The sequence below is a fragment of the Xenopus tropicalis genome, chromosome 2, assembly GCF_000004195.4.
Source record: "Xenopus tropicalis strain Nigerian chromosome 2, UCB_Xtro_10.0, whole genome shotgun sequence".
NCBI classification, from domain to species: Eukaryota; Metazoa; Chordata; class Amphibia; order Anura; family Pipidae; genus Xenopus; species Xenopus tropicalis.
Window position 1 is genome coordinate 913,651 of NC_030678.2, and position 18,628 is coordinate 932,278.

General features: G+C 49.4%; 1 protein-coding gene across 1 annotated transcript; it reads right to left on the reverse strand.

Annotated features, from left to right (window-relative positions):
• Positions 1 to 6,832: 6,832 nt before the first annotated feature.
• Positions 6,833 to 17,421, reverse strand: LOC116408729. Its single transcript, XM_031896405.1, has 5 exons — positions 17,328 to 17,421; positions 12,075 to 12,380; positions 9,833 to 10,084; positions 8,763 to 9,011; positions 6,833 to 7,061 (listed from the first exon to the last, which is right to left on the reverse strand). The coding sequence occupies exons 1-5, from the start codon at positions 17,368 to 17,370 to the stop codon at positions 6,895 to 6,897; spliced, it is 1,017 nt and encodes a 338-aa protein (XP_031752265.1). The 5' UTR covers positions 17,371 to 17,421; the 3' UTR covers positions 6,833 to 6,894.
• Positions 17,422 to 18,628: the final 1,207 nt, after the last annotated feature.

Consider the following 18,628-nt stretch of genomic DNA (forward strand, 5'->3'; position numbering starts at 1 on the left):
CAGCCATTCCTGCACTGGTACAGCTGGGGTGTTTGCTACAGAAACCCTACTATAGTTTATATAAATACCCCGCTGTGTAGCCCCGGGGGCAGCCATTCCTGCACTGGTACAGCTGGGGTGTTTGCTACAGAAACCCTACTATAGTTTATATAAATACCCCGCTGTGTAGCCCCGGGGGGCAGCCGTTCCTGCACTGGTACAGCTGGGGTGTTTTGCTACAGAAACCCTACTATAGTTTATATAAATACCCCGCTGTGTAGCCCGGGGCAGCCATTCCTGCACTGGCTACAGCTGGGGTGTTTGCTACAGAAACCCTACTATAGTTTATATAAATACCCCACTGTGTAGCCCCGGGGGGCAGCCATTCCTGCACTGGTTACAGCTGGGGTGTTTGCTACAGAAACCCTACTATAGTTTATATAAATACCCCGCTGTGTAGCCCCGGGGGCAGCCATTCCTGCACTGGTACAGCTGGGGTGTTTGCTACAGAAACCCTACTATAGTTTATATAAATACCCCGCTGTGTAGCCCCGGGGCAGCCATTCCTGCACCGGTACAGCTGGGGTGTTTGCTACAGAAACCCTACTATAGTTTATATAAATACCCCGCTGTGTAGCCCCGGGGGCAGCCGTTCCTGCACTGGTACAGCTGGGGTGTTTGCTACAGAAACCCTACTATAGTTTATATAAATACCCCGCTGTGGAGCCCCGGGGGCAGCCGTTTACATTGAAAAAAGGAGAAAAGGCACAGGTTACTAAGCAGATAACAGATAAGTAGCAGATTCCCATTGTATTCTACACAGTTTATCTGTTATCTTCTTATGTAACCTGTGCCTTTTCTCCTTTTTTCAATTTAAATGGCTGCCCCCATGGCTACACAGCAGCTATTTCTATTAACTACAGTAGTCTTTCTGAAGCAAACACACAACTTTTACCAGTGCAGGGCAACAGTACATTATATTTTAATTATTTTTAAACATTTTTATTTTTTAGTGTTACTGTTCCTTTAACCCCTTGGGTCCCTACATACATTTGTGCATTTCTTTCATTCCTCTCTGTACAGTTTGTGCTTCTCACTATTCCCACCTCAGGTTGCTCCGCCCTATTTACTAATTATATCTCCTGGGCCTGTGATGTCACTCAGCGTGCGTTTCCTGCTCACTAATTATATCTCTGGGGTCCTGTTCCCCCATCTCTATTTGTGCTCCCCCTACCCACCAATTATAACCCTGGGTCCTCTCTTTAACCCCCTCCTTCCTCTTGTTACTGAGTCTGACATTTAGTATCTAATCATTCTATCCCACACATTCCAATCACTGTATCTGAGATATTCTAACCATTATATTCCATTCATTTTAGCCATTCTATCTGACACATTCCAATGATTCTATCCCATACATTCTAAATTTTCTCTCCTGGATATTCTAACCGTTCTGTCCCATGAATTGTAATAATTCTATCCAAGATATTCTAACCATTCCATCCTATACATTCTAGTCATTCTATCTTACATATTATAATGATTATATCCCATACACCCTAATCATTGTATCCCAGATATTCTATTTTAGTCATTCTATCTTAAAGATTCCAATGATTCTCTTTCAAACATTCCAACTATTCTATCTTGGACATTCTCACCATTCTATCCCATTCATTCTAATAAATCTATCTCAGATATTCTCACCATACATTCTAGTCATTCTATCTCACACACTGTAATGATTCTATCTCACATATTCTATTATACTTTCTCCTTTCTATGTATGCAGCCCTGTGCCACGCCCATTATTAAAGGCTACATTACACCCAGTGTATCTTTCACCCTGTCTTTTTTCAAATTACACTACATCCCAAGGCTGTTTAACCCTTTGTGCACCTACATGTTCCCAACATTGTATTCTACTCGTTATACATTAAATATTCCAATGGTTCTATTCCTCATGTTTTAATAACAAAACTCATGGGGTTAATAGTGTGTTTAATAATATGAATAGAATAGACATTCTAGCCAATCAATGTAATATCTGTAGCCACAATTTGAGTCATTTTGCCCTTTTCATTCTATTTATTCCATCATTTCTATTTTCCCCATTCAGTTTCACAACAAAAAGTCGAAGTTGTAGTTTACCGTTCAATTTGCAATTGGTCTTTTTATTATTTGTAGTTTTTAATTTTTTCAATTTTTGTTCAGAAGCTCTGCAGTTTGGAATTTCAGCTGTTATCTGGTTGCTAGGGTTCAATTTATCTTAGTAACCAGGGATTGGTTTAAATAGAGACTGATGAATGGGAGAGTTCTGGATGGAAAGATAGATACGTAATAAGAAATAACTAATAATGTGTCTTGGCTGCCGGGGTCACTGACCCCCATTGGAAAGCTGGAAAAAATCAGAAGAAGGAGGCAAATAATTAAGAAGTATAAAAAAAATAAAGGCCAAGTGAAAGGTTGCTCAGAATTAGGGATTCTGTAACTAATACTTAATACTAAGTTAATGTAAAGGTTAACTTCCCCTTTAAGACCAACGACAGGTGATTGACTCCGAGCCTGGGATTGGCCGTTACAGACGCTTTATTTGTGGCCCACACAGAGCCAATGGCAGGCTGCGGCCCAACTCACAACTTTCCCTGTAGGTTCCCAGTGGGGGGGGGGGGGTATTTATGAAGCTGATAATTACAGCAAAAGCCATTAGAGAGAGAGGAAATGTGAGTGAGAGCGAGACAGAGCGAGACAGAAGTGAAAGGAGGCGAGAGACGTAGAACTGGGCCGAGAGCAGGAGAGCAGAACCCCCCCCCCCCCCCAGCACTCTCACTTCCTCTTAACCCCCTCAGCGCTGGAGAGAAAGCATCGCACAATATTTACTGCAAGGTCTTATGGGACAAAGGAGCTTTCTGATACACAAAGTGCATGTCGGGGGGCTCATCTGTTGGGGTGTCTCTGAGTCACTTAGGGGGCTCTCCCTGGGCACCGAACCCCTGAAGCTCTGATTCTCTGTACTTCCTGCTCCTGGGCTGCTCTCTTTCCCATGGTCAGACAGGAACCCCCCCTGGGTAAGTGAATCCAATCTCCCCCCAGTACTTACCCAGGTACAGAGCTCTGATTCTCTGTACTTCCTGCTCCTGGCCTGCTCTCTTTCCCATGGTCAGGCAGGAACCTCCCCCTGGGTAAGTGAATCCAATCTCCCCCCAGTACTTACCCAGGTACAGAGCTCTGATTCTCTGTACTTCCTGCTCCTGGGCTGCTCTCTTTCCCATGGTCAGGCAGGAACCCCCCCTGGGTAAGTGAATCCAATCTCCCCCCAGTACTTACCCAGGTACAGAGCTCTGATTCTCTGTACTTCCTGCTCCTGGGCTGCTCTCTTTCCCATGGTCAGACAGGAACCTCCCCCTGGGTAAGTGAATCCAATTTCCCCCCAGTACTTACCCAGGTACAGAGCTCTGATTCTCTGTACTTCCTGCTCCTGGGCTGCTCTCTTACCCATGGTCAGACAGGAACCCCCCCCTGGGTAAGTGAATCCAATCTCCCCCCAGTACTTACCCAGGTACAGAGCTCTGATTCTCTGTACTTCCTGCTCCTGGGCTGCTCTCTTTCCCATGGTCAGACAGGAAATCCCCCCTGGGTAAGTGAATCCAATCTCCCCCCAGTACTTACCCAGGTACAGAGCTCTGATTCTCTGTACTTCCTGCTCCTGGGCTGCTCTCTTTCCCATGGTCAGGCAGGAACCCCCCCCCCCCCGGGTAAGTGAATCCAATCTCCCCCCCAGTACTTACCCAGGTACAGAGCTCTGATTCTCTGTACTTCCTGCTCCTGGGCTGCTCTCTTTCCCATGGTCAGGCAGGAACCCCCCCCCCCGGGTAAGTGAATCCAATCTCCCCCCAGTACTTACCCAGGTACAGAGCTCTGATTCTCTGTACTTCCTGCTCCTGGGCTGCTCTCTTTCCCATGGTCAGGCAGGAACCCCCCCCCTGGGTAAGTGAATCCAATCTCCCCCCAGTACTTACCCAGGTACAGAGCTCTGATTCTCTGTACTTCCTGCTCCTGGGCTGCTCTCTTTCCCATGGTCAGACAGGAACCCCCCCTGGGTAAGTGAATCCAATCTCCCCCCAGTACTTACCCAGGTACAAAGCTCTGATTCTCTGTACTTCCTGCTCCTGGGCTGCTCTCTTTCCCATGGTCAGGCAGGAACCCCCCCCCTGGGTAAGTGAATCCAATCCCCCCCCCCCCCCCCAGTACTTACCCAGGTACAGAGCTCTGATTCTCTGTACTTCCTGCTCCTGGGCTGCTCTCTTTCCCATGGTCAGGCAGGAACCTCCCCCTGGGTAAGTGAATCCAATCTCCCCCCAGTACTTACCCAGGTACAGAGCTCTGATTCTCTGTACTTCCTGCTCCTGGGCTGCTCTCTTTCCCATGGTCAGGCAGGAACCTCCCCCCCCCTGGGTAAGTGAATCCAATCTCCCCCCAGTACTTACCCAGGTACAGAGCTCTGTTTCTCTGTACTTCCTGCTCCTGGGCTGCTCTCTTTCCCATGGTCAGGCAGGAACCTCCCCCCCCCTGGGTAAGTGAATCCAATCTCCCCCAGTACTTACCCAGGTACAGAGATCTGATTCTCTGTACTTCCTGCTCCTGGGCTGCTCTCTTTCCCATGGTCAGACAGGAACCTCCCCCTGGGTAAGTGAATCCAATCCCCCCCCAGTACTTACCCAGGTACAGAGCTCTGATTCTCTGTACTTCCTGCTCCTGGGCTGCTCTCTTTCCCATGGTCAGACAGGAAGCAGATCTCAGGATGCAGGGACCCAATGGCAAATTACCAGAACCAGAGGCTATTTTTTCATTTTATTCTTGGCTGGGCCAATAGGAAGGGACCATAACAGGAAAGCAATATTGCCCTTTGGGTTATTTGGTGCCATAAATAGAGGGTGGGGCAAATTTTTGTGCCTCCATTCCCCCCTTGCACCCTGTATGTTATATTATTTGGGTTCCTGTCAGGCCCCCCGAGTTCCCCCGACCCCGCGGCCGGGCCCTCAGTAACAAAGGATCAGAAGATCCAGAAGCAGCGGAACCGGACGGTTTGGCAGATAATAACAATAATACAGCACTTCCAGTGCCACAGCCCCACCTAGAGGCCACTTGCTGTAACTACACATACAGGGCCGGGCCCATAACATCGGGGAATGAGAACTACTTGGGTTCCCCCAGGGGATTCTGGGAGTTACAGATAGAGGCTGCGGATTGGTCAGCAATGATACAAAGTGCTAATGACACTGTTATATCTTTATTACATGTTGTCTCTTGTTAAAGGGAAAGTAAAACCTCCTGGCAAATGTTTAGTTTAACTGCACAGATCATCTACCCCCCCCCATACCCCCCCAACCACATCACTTGCCCCAACTTAACTGTGCCCCATTGTGAGCCCAGAACTGCAGAGCCACACCCCCATCTTTGGTCATGTGACTTCCACTTCTTTCTATGTTTTTGTCATTTTTATATAATTTATTCCCCAAAGTGTCAACTGGGTTTTGTTTTTTTTCACAAAAAAATGAAAAGTTGTAATTTTGTCAGATTTCTGTTTATTTATGTGGAAAATACCGACTCTGCTCTTGTCATTCCCCCCAAACCCAAGCAGGCTCCGCCTCCAGCCACGCCTCCAGTGTTGGGCCAGCCCCCCAGGATCCCAGGAAACCTGCTGATAGCCAAGGGGCCCCCCTACATAGCCAATCAGTTGTCAGTACAAACCCGTTCCATGGACATTGGTGTTTGTGGCACAGAGAGAAGTGAAGGGCCAATAGAGGATAAAGACACTGAGCAGAGGGGCAATTAGAATGGAAAGTGGGGCCCCTGGTCTGGTGGGGCCCCTAGGATCCCAGTGATCAGAATCGGCCCCATTCATTCGCTCTGATCCGGGGGGCGGAGTCTGTATTAATCACAGGGAACATGAACCAATTATTATTGCTTTAATCATTCAGGATTTTGGTTATAGATTTCCCAGAATCCCCAGTGCTGCTGTATTGCCCAATGGGGACACAGACAAGGTTATAACTATATATGTGCCCCCCTGCCCCCCTCGCTGGGGAGGAAACACACTGTGCACCACGTGAGCTGACATTTCTCTTCTGGCGACGTTGTGCCCCCATTATTTATATTGTACCCCCCCTGTACCCCCAGAATTTGTTTTCTTGTAACAGTTCGAAACTGCCGGAGCGTCTGGTTTGTGCCCCAACTATTGCCCCTCAGCTCCATCTTCTCACTGGGACCAACGAGGTTTCTCCTCCTAATGGGGGTATTTGTGTCCTGCTTGGTAATTGCCCCAGGTGTCTGTAACCTGGTCACGGTGGGGCAGTTGGTTGGCCCTTTTGCCTAGGGGAGTAGGTAAGTCTCTGGGGTGGGATACGGAGAGGGATTGGTGGGTACCAGTGGGTGGGATACGGAGAAGGGTTGGTGGGTGCCAGTGGGTGGGATACGGAGAGCGGTGGGTGCCAGTGGGTGGGATACGTTGAGGGGTGGGTGGGTGCCAGTGGGTGGGATATGGAGAGGAGTGGGTGGGATACGTTGAGGGGTGGGTGCCAGTGGGTGGGATACATTGAGGGGTGGGTGGGTGCCAGTGAGTGGGATATGTTGAGGGGTGGGTGGGTGCCAGTGGGTGGGGTACAGAGAGGGGTGGGTGGGTGCCAGTGGGTGGGATACGGAGAGGGGTTGGTGGGTGCCACTGGGTGGGATACGGAGAGGGGTGGGATACGTTGAGGGGTGGGTGCCAGTGGGTGCCAGTGGGTGGGATACGTTGAGGGGTGGGTGGGTGCCAGTGGGTGGGATACAGAGAGGGGTGGGTGCCAGTGGGTGGGATACGGAGAGGGGTGGGTGCCAGTGGGTGGGATACGGAGAGGGGTGGGTGCCAGTGGGTGCTCATTGTCTGCCCCGCAGGTTCCCAATCTCATTCATATAAACGGTCTCTTCTCCTTCCTCCCTCCTCATCCTCAGCAGGTTCCGGAGCATCGAGCCCAACAGCGCCGTGTACAGGGCAAACAGGGCCGACTTGCACAGGATCTGACCAACCGCAACTCCGCCTGCAACTGAAACACAGGGACACTGCTTAGGGGCAACATCAAGCAACATCATAGAGACCCAACTGCTAAACCTACAGTGAGAAACTGCCCCAAATGTTATTCCAGATACCCCGGCTTTATATGTACAGCGGGAACTGCCCCAAATCCTATTATTTCCACATTTCCAAACCTTATTCCAGGGACCATGCAGTTATTTTGGCCATAATATAAATATTAAGAATGAAGAATCAGATTAATAAAAGTCTTCAAATGGCAGAGTCTCTCCTTGGGTCTCCCCTTGGGTCTCTCCTTGGGTCTCCCCTTGGGTCTCTCCTTGGGTCTCCCCTTGGGTCTCTCCTTGGGTCTCCCCTTGGGTCTCCCCTTGGGTCTCTCCTTGGGTCTCTCCTTGGGTCTCTCCTTGGGTCTCCCCTAGGGTCTCCCCTTGGGTCTCTCCCTGGGTCTCCCCTTGGGTCTCCCCTTGGGTCTCTCCTTGGGTCTCCCCTTGGGTCTCCCCTTGGGTCTCTCCTTGGGTCTCTCCTTGGGTCTCCCCTAGGGTCTCCCCTTGGGTCTCTCCTTGGGTCTCTCCTTGGGTCTCCCCTTGGGTCTCTCCTTGGGTCTCTCCTTGGGTCTCTCCTTGGGTCTCCCCTTGGGTCTCTCCTTGGGTCTCTCCTTGGGTCTCTCCCTGGGTCTCTCCTTGGGTCTCTCCCTGGGTCTCTCCTTGGGTCTCTCCCTGGTCCCTTCGCTACCTGGGGGGCACAGGCTCCGGTGCAATAAGACCACCAGTTGCTCCTAGACCTCCAAACCAGCCAGGACTCATTTATAAAGGGGCATCTTACTTGGTGGTACCCCCTGGCTGACCAAGCAGATGTGGCTGAAGTCATCAACAAGAACTCAATGCAATGGGTTGTGGTGCATTCTGGGATTATTCAGCACCCAGTCTGCCAGGTTCTTGGAATTGAAGCAGAACTATTTTTGGAACAGGGGAATATGAGATACGCTGGCTGCACCCCAACTTTACAATGAGAGATTTCATTATACCAGTTAATTACCAGTTTGTGCTGATCTGATGGAGGTGTCAGTTAGGGGGGTTTAGGGGCTTCTTATGCCTTATGCCACTAGGTGGCAGCAGCACTACAACCCCCCAGTTAGAAGGGTGTTGGAAGCCAACCCGAGGAACCCGAGGTGTTTTCTGTACAAGTAGAACATGGGCCAAGTACCTTACTAACCAGAGTTGGATCATGAGGAGCAGCTCCCAACCATGATAGAGAATGGGAAGGGGCTGCCACTATGGGGCCCCTCGTGTACCTGTAAGGGTGGGTGTTGGAGTAAGAGGACCTTACAAGAGATGATACAGTGCCCAGAGAATTATCTACTAGATATCTCAGCATCCCATAGTCCCATGGGCAAATAGCCGATGTCCTCAGCATGAAAAGTGCAGATCCCGGGGAGTGGCCCCCTAAACTGGGGAGTCTTCTGGGTGATACTGGCCTGATCCTCCAGAACCCACCAGGACCAGCCTGACCCTCCAGAACCCACCAGGCTGGAGAATGTTCATGTTTCAGACTTTTTCTAAAGTGGCCCCCATAGATAGGCCAGATAGTGGTTGCTATAGGCAACTTGGGAAATGGGAAGCACTTAGTGGTGGGAACCCAACAGCCATAGGGACTGCCGGAGATGGTTGGTACTGGTGATCCGATGAGCTTACACTCAGTAGGGAGTGGTACTTACCCTGGCACCGCACAGCTGATACACTGGTTTCCCTGGTGCTGAATCTGTTCCTCACTGAGCAGCTGATATTCCCAGGGGGGGATAATGGGACTGGGACATTAACCAATGGGGAGCTGGAATTCCCACGCAGAGTCTCCCCATTATGGATCAGGGAGTAGAAGGGACTTGTCCCATTTTCCACCTTACAGGAAACCAGCGCCGACCCATTGGGTAGGCAGGAAACCTCCAGAACCGGATCCGATACAGGAACTGATGGGAGAGTAAAATAAAACATTAATGATGTATCCTCCACCTACAGACTCCTTGCCCCGCCCCCTGTGAGCTTCCATTAGAGTGTTCTAGCCCCACCCACTGCTTGAGGCACAGACTCCTTTCCCCGCCCCCTGTAAGCTTCCATCAGAGTGTTCTAGCCCCACCCACTGCTTGAGGCACAGACTCCTTGCCCCTCCCACTGTGAGCTTCCATCAGAGTGTTCTAACCCCACCCACTGCTTGAGGCACAGAGTCCTTGCCCCTCCCACTGTGAGCTACCATCAGAGTGTTCCAGCCCCACCCACTGCTTGAGGCACAGACTCCTTGCCCCTCCCACTGTAAGCTTCCATTAGGGTGGTCTAGGCCCACCCACTGCTTGAGGCACAGACTCCTTGCCCCGCCCCCTGTGAGCTTCCATCAGAGTGTTCTAACCCCACCCACTGCTTGAGGCACAGACTCCTTGCCCCTCCCACTGTGAGCTTCCATCAGAGTGTTCCAGCCCCACCCACTGCTTGAGGCACAGGCTCCTTGCCCCACCCCCTGTGAGCTTCCATCAGAGTGTTCCAGCCCCACCCACTGCTTGAGGCACAGACTCCTTGCCCCACCCCCTGTGAGCTTCCATCAGAGTGTTCCAGCCCCACCCACTGCTTGAGGCACAGGCTCTTTGCCCCGCCCCCTGTAAGCTTCCATTAGGGTGTTCTAGCCCCACCCACTGCTCGAGTCATGGACTAATATATTACAGTTTCCATAGAGACACAGCTGCTACAATATATTATTTGGGTAAATAATGTTGGTTCTGTAACCCAAGCGCAGACTCACCTGAGCAGCTGACAGAGGGCACACTCACCCTCACAGAGCGCTCACTCACATCATTCCTGGCTGTACAGCTGGCACTCACAGAGAAGGGCAAAGAGAATACCAGGTTATCCTCATTCACTGTCAGATGCCCCATATTCCCCCCATGGATGGTCCAGGAGTAGGAGGGGTCCGACCCAGTCTGTACCCTGCAGGTCAGCACCGCTCTCTCCCCCGACTCACACCAGAGTTCAAGTACCGGATCTGAGACAGGGACTGATGGGGAGACAGCAAAGAGACTGTCAGAAAAGCAGGACACAGAGAATTGCTTGTGGGAGGGTATAACGGGGGTGTGGGAGGGTATAATGGGGCGACGTGGGAGGGTATAGCGGGGGTGTGAAAGGGTATAATGGGAGGCGTGGGAGGGTATAATGGGGGGTGTGGGAGGGTATAATGGGGGGGTGTGGGAGGGTATAACGGGGGTGTTGGAGGGTATAATGGGGGTGTGGGAGGGTATAATGGGGGTGTGGGAGGGTATAACGGGGGTTTGGGAGGGTATAATAGCAGGCGTGGGAGGGTATAATGGGAGGCGTGGGAGGGTATAATGGGAGGCGTGGGAGGGTATAATGGGAGGCGTGGGAGGGTATAATGGGAGGCGTGGGAGGGTATAATGGGAGGCGTGGGAGGGTATAACGGGGCGACGTGGGAGGGTATAACTGGGCAGAGTGGGAGGGTATAACTGGGCGGAGTGGGAGGGTATAACTGGGGGGTGTGGGAGGGTATAATGGGGCAACGTGGGAGGTTATAACTGGGGGGGTGTGGGAGGGTATAACTGGGGGTGTGTGGGAGGGTATAATGGGAGGCGTGGGAGGGTATAATGGGGGGTGTGGGAGGGTATAATGGGGGGGTGTGGGAGGGTATAACGGGGGTGTTGGAGGGTATAATGGGGGTGTGGGAGGGTATAATGGGGGTGTGGGAGGGTATAACGGGGGTTTGGGAGGGTATAATAGCAGGCGTGGGAGGGTATAATGGGAGGCGTGGGAGGGTATAATGGGAGGCGTGGGAGGGTATAATGGGAGGCGTGGGAGGGTATAATGGGAGGCGTGGGAGGGTATAATGGGAGGCGTGGGAGGGTATAACGGGGCGACGTGGGAGGGTATAACTGGGCGGAGTGGGAGGGTATAACTGGGCGGAGTGGGAGGGTATAACTGGGGGGTGTGGGAGGGTATAATGGGGCAACGTGGGAGGTTATAACTGGGGGGGTGTGGGAGGGTATAACTGGGGGTGTGTGGGAGGGTATAATGGGAGGCGTGGGAGGGTATAATGGGGGGGTGTAGGAGGGTATAACGGGGGGGTGGGAGGGTATAATGGGTGTGTGGGAGGGTATAATGGGTGTGTGGGAGGGTATAACGGGTGTGTGGGAGGGTATAATGGGAGGCGTGGGAGGGTATAATGGGAGGCGTGGGAGGGTATAACGGGGCAGAGTGGGAGGGTATAACTGGGCAGAGTGGGAGTGTATAACTGGGCAGAGTGGGAGGGTATAACTGGGCAGAGTGGGAGGGTATAACTGGGCAGAGTGGGAGGGTATAACTGGGCAGAGTGGGAGTGTATAACTGGGCAGAGTGGGAGGGTATAACTGGGCAGAGTGGGAGGGTATAACTGGGGGTGTGTGGGAGGGTATAACGGGGCAACGTGGGAGGGTATAACGGGGGTGTGGGAGGGTATAATGGGAGGCGAGGGAGGGTATAATGGGAGGCGTGGGAGGGTATAACGGGGCGACGTGGGAGGGTATAACTGGGCAGAGTGGGAGGGTATAACTGGGCAGAGTGGGAGGGTATAACTGGGGGTGTGTGGGAGGGTATAACGGGGCAACGTGGGAGGGTATAACGGGGGTGTGGGAGGGTATAACGGGAGGCGAGGGAGGGTATAATGGGAGGCGTGGGAGGGTATAACGGGGTGACGTGGGAGGGTATAACGGGGCGGCATGGGAGGGTATAACTGGGGGTGTGTGGGAGGGTATAACGGGGGGGCGTGGGAGGGTATAACTGGGGGTGTGTGGGAGGGTATAACGGGGGGGCGTGGGAGGGTATAACGGGGTGACGTGGGAGGGTATAACGGGGCGGCATGGGAGGGTATAACTGGGGGTGTGTGGGAGGGTATAACGGGGGGGCGTGGGAGGGTATAACTGGGGGGTGTGGGAGGGTATAAAGGGGCAACGTGGGAGGGTAGCTGCATAGCCAAGAAACTCACAGTTGGTCACACTCACCAATCACAGTCACTAGGACGGGGCCAGTAGTGATGAGGGCACCAAGCTGGTTAAACACAGTCACAGTGTAGGTCTCATCTCCCACCGTGCCCAGCCGCTTGAGGTACAGGGAGCCGTTCCTGAAGAGCTCACACTCACAGCCCGGTATCTGATGAAATGATGAGGAGTCCCTGAATCTCCCCATTGTGTTACCTTTCCCATCTCTCCAGGTCACCTGGTCTCTCTCAGCATTGGGATAGCCGGGGATACTGAGCAGAACTGAGCCATTCTGTGCCACATACACTGGGCCAATGTTGGCCGCCCAACCTGTGGGGATAAGCAGTAGCACAGTTACCTACATGGGAAACACCCAGTTATATATTTATATAGATGGTTGGGGCTGAGGGAATCACATGATATCACAGTACAAGTTCTGTCCCCAAGAGATGTTGGGGGATCAGGTCCCAGTTGTCACTCAGGCCCCCGGCTCCTCCCCCATTATGGATTTGCCCCATGCAGTCCCATTAAGGGTATAAGTGGGGGCAGATTGTTACCCCCCCAGGTACACAACCTTACATTTATCCCATTAAATCCCAAATTCAATATTTTTGACTCACGGAGTTTATCGGGTCCCCAAAGCTATTTTCCATTTTTTTTCCATTCCAAATAAATTTCACGACTGCAGAATTTTGCTTTCTAATATCCGAGTGTCTAATAAGTAAAGGTAAGTTAATTAGAGAATAAATCAGTTTAGGAAAGATTAAAGTTTTGAAAAAGATCACCCGCCTTTTGAATTTAATGGGGAATGCGCTAATTTTTGACGCATTGAGACGATATTATTCATGGCGGGAGGGATGTGCAAGGAATACAGATCATTTCAATCTATGGGGATAGTTAAACCCAAATATTTGAGTTGCAGCTTCTTTAAAAGAGAGTTAGATATGGAGCCGAATGGATTCAGTATCTCAACATTTACTGAAAAGGACTGAAAATTCACAAGCAAAAACAGCTTAAAGAGAGTTATTGGGATTTTTTATGATTAGCAGCGAGTCATGTGCAAATGCTGGTACCTTAAGGTGCTGCTTGTTACTAGTGAGACCTTAGTAAAAGCCTTAGAAGAACTGAAAGCTCTAATCAATGGTTCTAACGCTATAGTAAATAATAAGGGAGATAAGGGGCAGCCTTGTCTAGTCCCCTTAAAAAATTTTAAAAGTTTGGATTTGGCACAAATTGGATATCCTTGCTGTCCGGCTTACTGAAACGATGGTCCCAAATTAAATTACCAAAAGCTTTCTCAGCATCAGTATTAATTATGGAGCAAGGAATCTTATGTTTCTTGGTAAAAAAATATTCTATTGAGTAAAGCTCTTATGTTCTCAACCCCTGATCTAGTTTTAATAAAACCGTTTTGAACTTCAGAGGTAACAGGCGGAAGGATCAGGGACAATCTATCAGACATGTTGCCCCTGAGCCACTGGTTAGGGATCACTGGCCAATAAGATGAGGGGATGGAAAGATCTTTATCTTATTTCGGTGTAACTTTGAGGCTAGAGAGTTCCCCAGTTTTTTAGCAGATAGTAGAATATCATTAAATAGATTAATTAGGAAAGGAGAGATTTTGTCCTTCAGAAGTTTATAAAACGTAGGGGGGGGGGGCATGAGGATCACACACTTTTCTAGATTTTAAATGATTAATGGCATAAGTAATTAAAATTGGTCCAATAAGATCTTTTATTTTTACAAAGAAACTTGGGGGATCCTGCAGTCTTTGTTATGGGGGTTACGTGCAGCTTTTCATTGTCATTTTTGAATATATCAACTAATTTTCTTGGGATCATTAGTTAATACAATGTTTTTATCTTTAATTCTAATTGGTTTAGTTTGTCTGTCGTGTAATTGTGTGTTAGATTGAAAAGCATTTCATTTGCTTCTGCTTCAAGCTGTTTCTAAAGCCAATCCAGGCCTTGGGGTCAGTAACTTTTTTGTATTTTAAAGCGTTGTCCGAAGAGGGAAATTGTTTAAGGTGAAGATATAAATCTTTTTGCCTTTTACTTAAGTTTGGAAAGTTTTTTAGTACAGTACCGACCCGGGCAAGTTCTACTTAGCTTCCCAGATCTATCAGAGCAGGTTCATTCAGGCCTCAGGGGACTTGGTTGAAAGGGTTTGAAATACTTTGGCAAAGTGTAAAAGTCAAGAGAGAGAATGAAAGTTGAGAAAGGCTGAAGCTAAAGTCCCTTACAATAATAATGAGACCTAAAAGATGAGATCTCTCCCCCAATCACAGATTTCCGAGTTTCCCAAAACAATGGGAGATGATCCAAATGGTCTTTATTATCAATTAAGAACAGAATAAGATTCTTTTTCCTTCTAAATCTAGAATTTTCGCTTTTTTGTATGCTTGAAACAATCGATTTTTCTCAGAATAGTCGAAGTATTTGACAATTACAACACTTGGTCTTGGGTTTTGAAAGTCTTTTATTGAACCAATCCTGTGTGATCTTTCAGTCTTGGAATTGCCCCATTCTGCCGGAAGTGCAAGTTTATGAGGAATTGTTTTGGAGACAAGATTATACAGAGAATCATTATACAGAGACTCTGGATGTTGATAAATCTGAGATTGTTTCTTCTTGATCTTTTCTAGATCATCTTGTTTTGACTCTTGTTCTAGATCATCTCATTTTGACTCTTGTTTTGACTCTTGTTCTAGAGCATCTCATTTTGACTCTTGTTCTAGATCATCTCATTGTGACTCTTGTTTTGACTCTTGTTCTAGATCATCTCTAGTTCTAGTTCTTTGACTCTTGTTCTAGATCATCTCGTTTTGACTCTTGTTCTAGATCATCTCTAGTTCTAGTTCTTTGACTCTTGTTCTAGATCATCTCATTTTGACTCTTGTTCTAGATCATCTCATTTTGACTCTTGTTTTGACTCTTGTTCTACATCATCTCGTTTTGACTCTTGTGCCGGTTTTTCCAAAACATCCAACCGAGTCGCAAGTTCCGTGTATCATTCTGAATCTGAGAAACTGTCGAATTAAACTCATCAAGACATTTATCGTGGTTGATGAGTTGTTCAGAGATGTTGGTTTTGTTTATTTGTAATTTCTCAATGGACTTTTCAATAGAAACCTCCATGCCAGGATTAATGAGCCTGGAAACTTCCGCTGCAGTGAGAGGATGGGGCTCAGGGGGGGTTTCAGAGAAGTATCTGAATCTTGTTGCTTTCCATCTTTTCTGTTTGATTTTTCATGTTTGAACATTTGTTTTAGAAGCCATAGATAATGTATGAGAGTTTCCATAAATAAATTACAAAAATAAATAAAAAATATTCAGCTGGGAAGAAGTTTAGAACTGAGCAGCGAGAACAGAACCTCAGGGGAAACGTATGTGTAAAACTTTATATGCAGGAGATTTTATTGCAGATTTCTGACCCGTGGGAAACAGGAGATTTATCCCTGAGTCTCTTCCTCACCGGCGCTGAACCGCAAGTCTCTTCTGTGTGTCAATTGTGCAATTTCCCTGAACCTCCATTGTGGCTGAATGTTGCAACCCCGGCACAACCCGGCACAGGGAGGTACTAAGGTTCTACCGTAAATACGTGCAGTTGGGCTGCTGTTTTATTCTCTTATTCCAGGGGTACCCAGGGCACAAATACTCACCCCAAATCCCCCCCTAACTGGCCCTCAGGCTGGGCCCCCTTAGCCCATAACAAGGTTACAGATATATAGAAACATTGGGGTAACAGTCACCCTGCTATAGTTCCAGGGGTACCCAGGGCACAAATACTCACCCCAAATCCCCCCTAACTGGCCTTCAGGCTGGGTCCCCTTAGCCCATAACAAGGTTACAGATATATAGAAACATTGGGGTAACAGTCACCCCGCTATAGTTCCAGGGGTACCCAGGGCACAAATAAGCACTCACCCCAAATCCCCCCCTAACTGGCCTTCAGGCTGGGCCCCCTTAGCCCATAACAAGGTTACAGATATATAGAAACATTGGGGTAACAGTCACCCCGCTATAGTTCCAGGGGTACCCAGGGCACAAATAAGCACTCACCCCAAATCCCCCCATAACTGGCCTTCAGGCTGGGCCCCCTTAGCCCATAACAAGGTTACAGATATATAGAAACATTGGGGTAACAGTCACCCCGCTATAGTTCCAGGGGTACCCAGGGCACAAATAAGCACTCACCCCAAATCCCCCCATAACTGGCCTTCAGGCTGGGCCCCCTTAGCCCATAACAAGGTTACAGATATATAGAAACATTGGGGTAACAGTCACCCCGCTATAGTTCCAGGGGTACCCAGGGCACAAATAAGCACTCACCCCAAATCCCCCCCTAACTGGCCATCAGGCTGGGCCCCCTTAGTCCATAACAAGGTTACAGATATATAGAAACATTGGGGTAACAGTCACCCCGCTATAGTTCCAGGGGTACCCAGGGCACAAATAAACACTCACCCCAAATCCCCCCCTAACTGGCCTTCAGGCTGGGCCCCCTTAGCCCATAACAAGGTTACAGATATATAGAAACATTGGGGTAACAGTCACCCCGCTATAGTTCCAGGGGTACCCAGGGCACAAATAAGCACTCACCCCAAATCCCCCCCTAACTGGCCTTCAGGCTGGGCCCCCTTAGCCCATAACAAGGTTACAGATATATAGAAACATTGGGGTAACAGTCACCCCGCTATAGTTCCAGGGGTACCCAGGGCACAAATAAGCACTCACCCCAAATCCCCCCCTAACTGGCCTTCAGGCTGGGCCCCCTTAGTCCATAACAAGGTTACAGATATATAGAAACATTGGGGTAACAGTCACCCCGCTATAGTTCCAGGGGTACCCAGGGCACAAATAAGCACTCACCCCAAATCCCCCCTAACTGGCCTTCAGGCTGGGCCCCCTTAGCCCATAACAAGGTTACAGATATATAGAAACATTGGGGTAACAGTCACCCCGCTATAGTTCCAGGGGTACCCAGGGCACAAATAAGCACTCACCCCAAATCCCCCCCTAACTGGCCTTCAGGCTGGGCCCCCTTAGCCCATAACAAGGTTACAGATATATAGAAACATTGGGGTAACAGTCACCCCGCTATAGTTCCAGGGGTACCCAGGGCACAAATAAGCACTCACCCCAAATCCCCCCTAACTGGCCTTCAGGCTGGGCCCCCTTAGCCCATAACAAGGTTACAGATATATAGAAACATTGGGGTAACAGTCACCCCGCTATAGTTCCAGGGGTACCCAGGGCACAATAAGTGGATACTCACCGGGGGCCACAGACAGGAGCAGGGGGACCAGGAGGAGGCACATGGGGGTATCGGGGCAGATCGGGGCAGATGAAACACAGACAGTTCGGGGCTAAGGGGGAAGTGAGAGGAAGGAGCAGAATTGAGGTTTATATGTTTCGGGGGGGGGGGGGGGGGAATTCCCAGCCTGTGAGTAACAGACCGAGGGGTGGAATTCGGGGCAGTAAGTCCATAAAGGGAACAATAAAACATCTGTTGCCCCTGCACAGACACTGGGCCGGCACCCCCACATTGGGTTAGAGTACCTCAATTTTTATAGATCATTTAATTAATGGTGCCCCCCAGGGTCTAGACTGACCCCACATGTCAAAAACAAAAGCCTTCCAATGCTGTGTATTAGTAACATAGTAAGTTAGGCTGAAAAAAGACACACGTCCGTCAATCAACCTATAGTGAGGTGAGACTAATTTACCCCTCACTTGTTGCCCCCCCCACTCAGAACATGTAATCACACTGTGTTCTTCTCAAACATGTAACATGATCCACCCCCCCCCACAATCTGCTACCCCCTATAGTTGCGCATAGAACAGACGAGGGGGCTCCCCAAGTGCAGGTTTATAACAATCCATTTATTTGCAATAAAAACGCATTTAAAAACAAGAGATAAAAACAGTGTGGAACCCCCCCCCCCCAGCATGTTTGGCACTAGGGGGGTGGAGACCAATGGGAGAGGGCAAATAAATACCCACTGGTACTTGGGGGCCTTTATCCAAGTGAGGACAAGAGGCAGGGCAGGTATTGTGTCCTTTAAAGGCAAAGTAACGTGGGGTATTTATATTAATGGTGCCCTTCACCAACTTTTTATTGTTATATTTGGGGGTTATACCCGAGGTTTGGTATTTATTTCCCCCACACTTAACCCACCTGATAGGGGGACAGTGGGCTGCAATGAGCCTCTCCACACAACAAGGGGGCACCGGGGTGATATGTGGGGTTATAGGGTAAGTAACTGCCCCTCTAACTACCCCAGCCTTGGTACATACACCCCTTACTCAGCTGGAGCTCAGACACAGAGCCCAGGGGAGTAGGTAAGTCTCTGGGGTGAGGACACCATACCTCCCAACATTTGAAAAATAAAAAGAAGGACAAAAAGTTTTGGTGCGCAGATCATTTTATACAGAAATGGCGGGATCAGATGCAGATGTACAATACCCTCATACTGTACTACCTAAGGAAAACAATATAACAGTTATAACTGTGTACCAGTTTTGCCCCCCCATACACAGTACCCCCCATACACAGTGCCCTCATAGACAAAACCC

Bases quoted from the DNA above. Each gene is read 5' to 3' on its own strand.
- LOC116408729 (XM_031896405.1), bottom strand. From the start codon at position 17,370: ATGTGCCTCCTCCTGGTCCCCCTGCTCCTGTCTGTGGCCCCCG. The intron at 12,381-17,327 runs GTGAGTATCCAC...TTATCCCCACAG, and splicing joins GCTCCTGTCTGTGGCCCCCG to GTTGGGCGGCCAACATTGGC. The intron at 10,085-12,074 runs GTGAGTGTGACC...TCTCCCCATCAG, and splicing joins CGTCCTAGTGACTGTGATTG to TCCCTGTCTCAGATCCGGTA.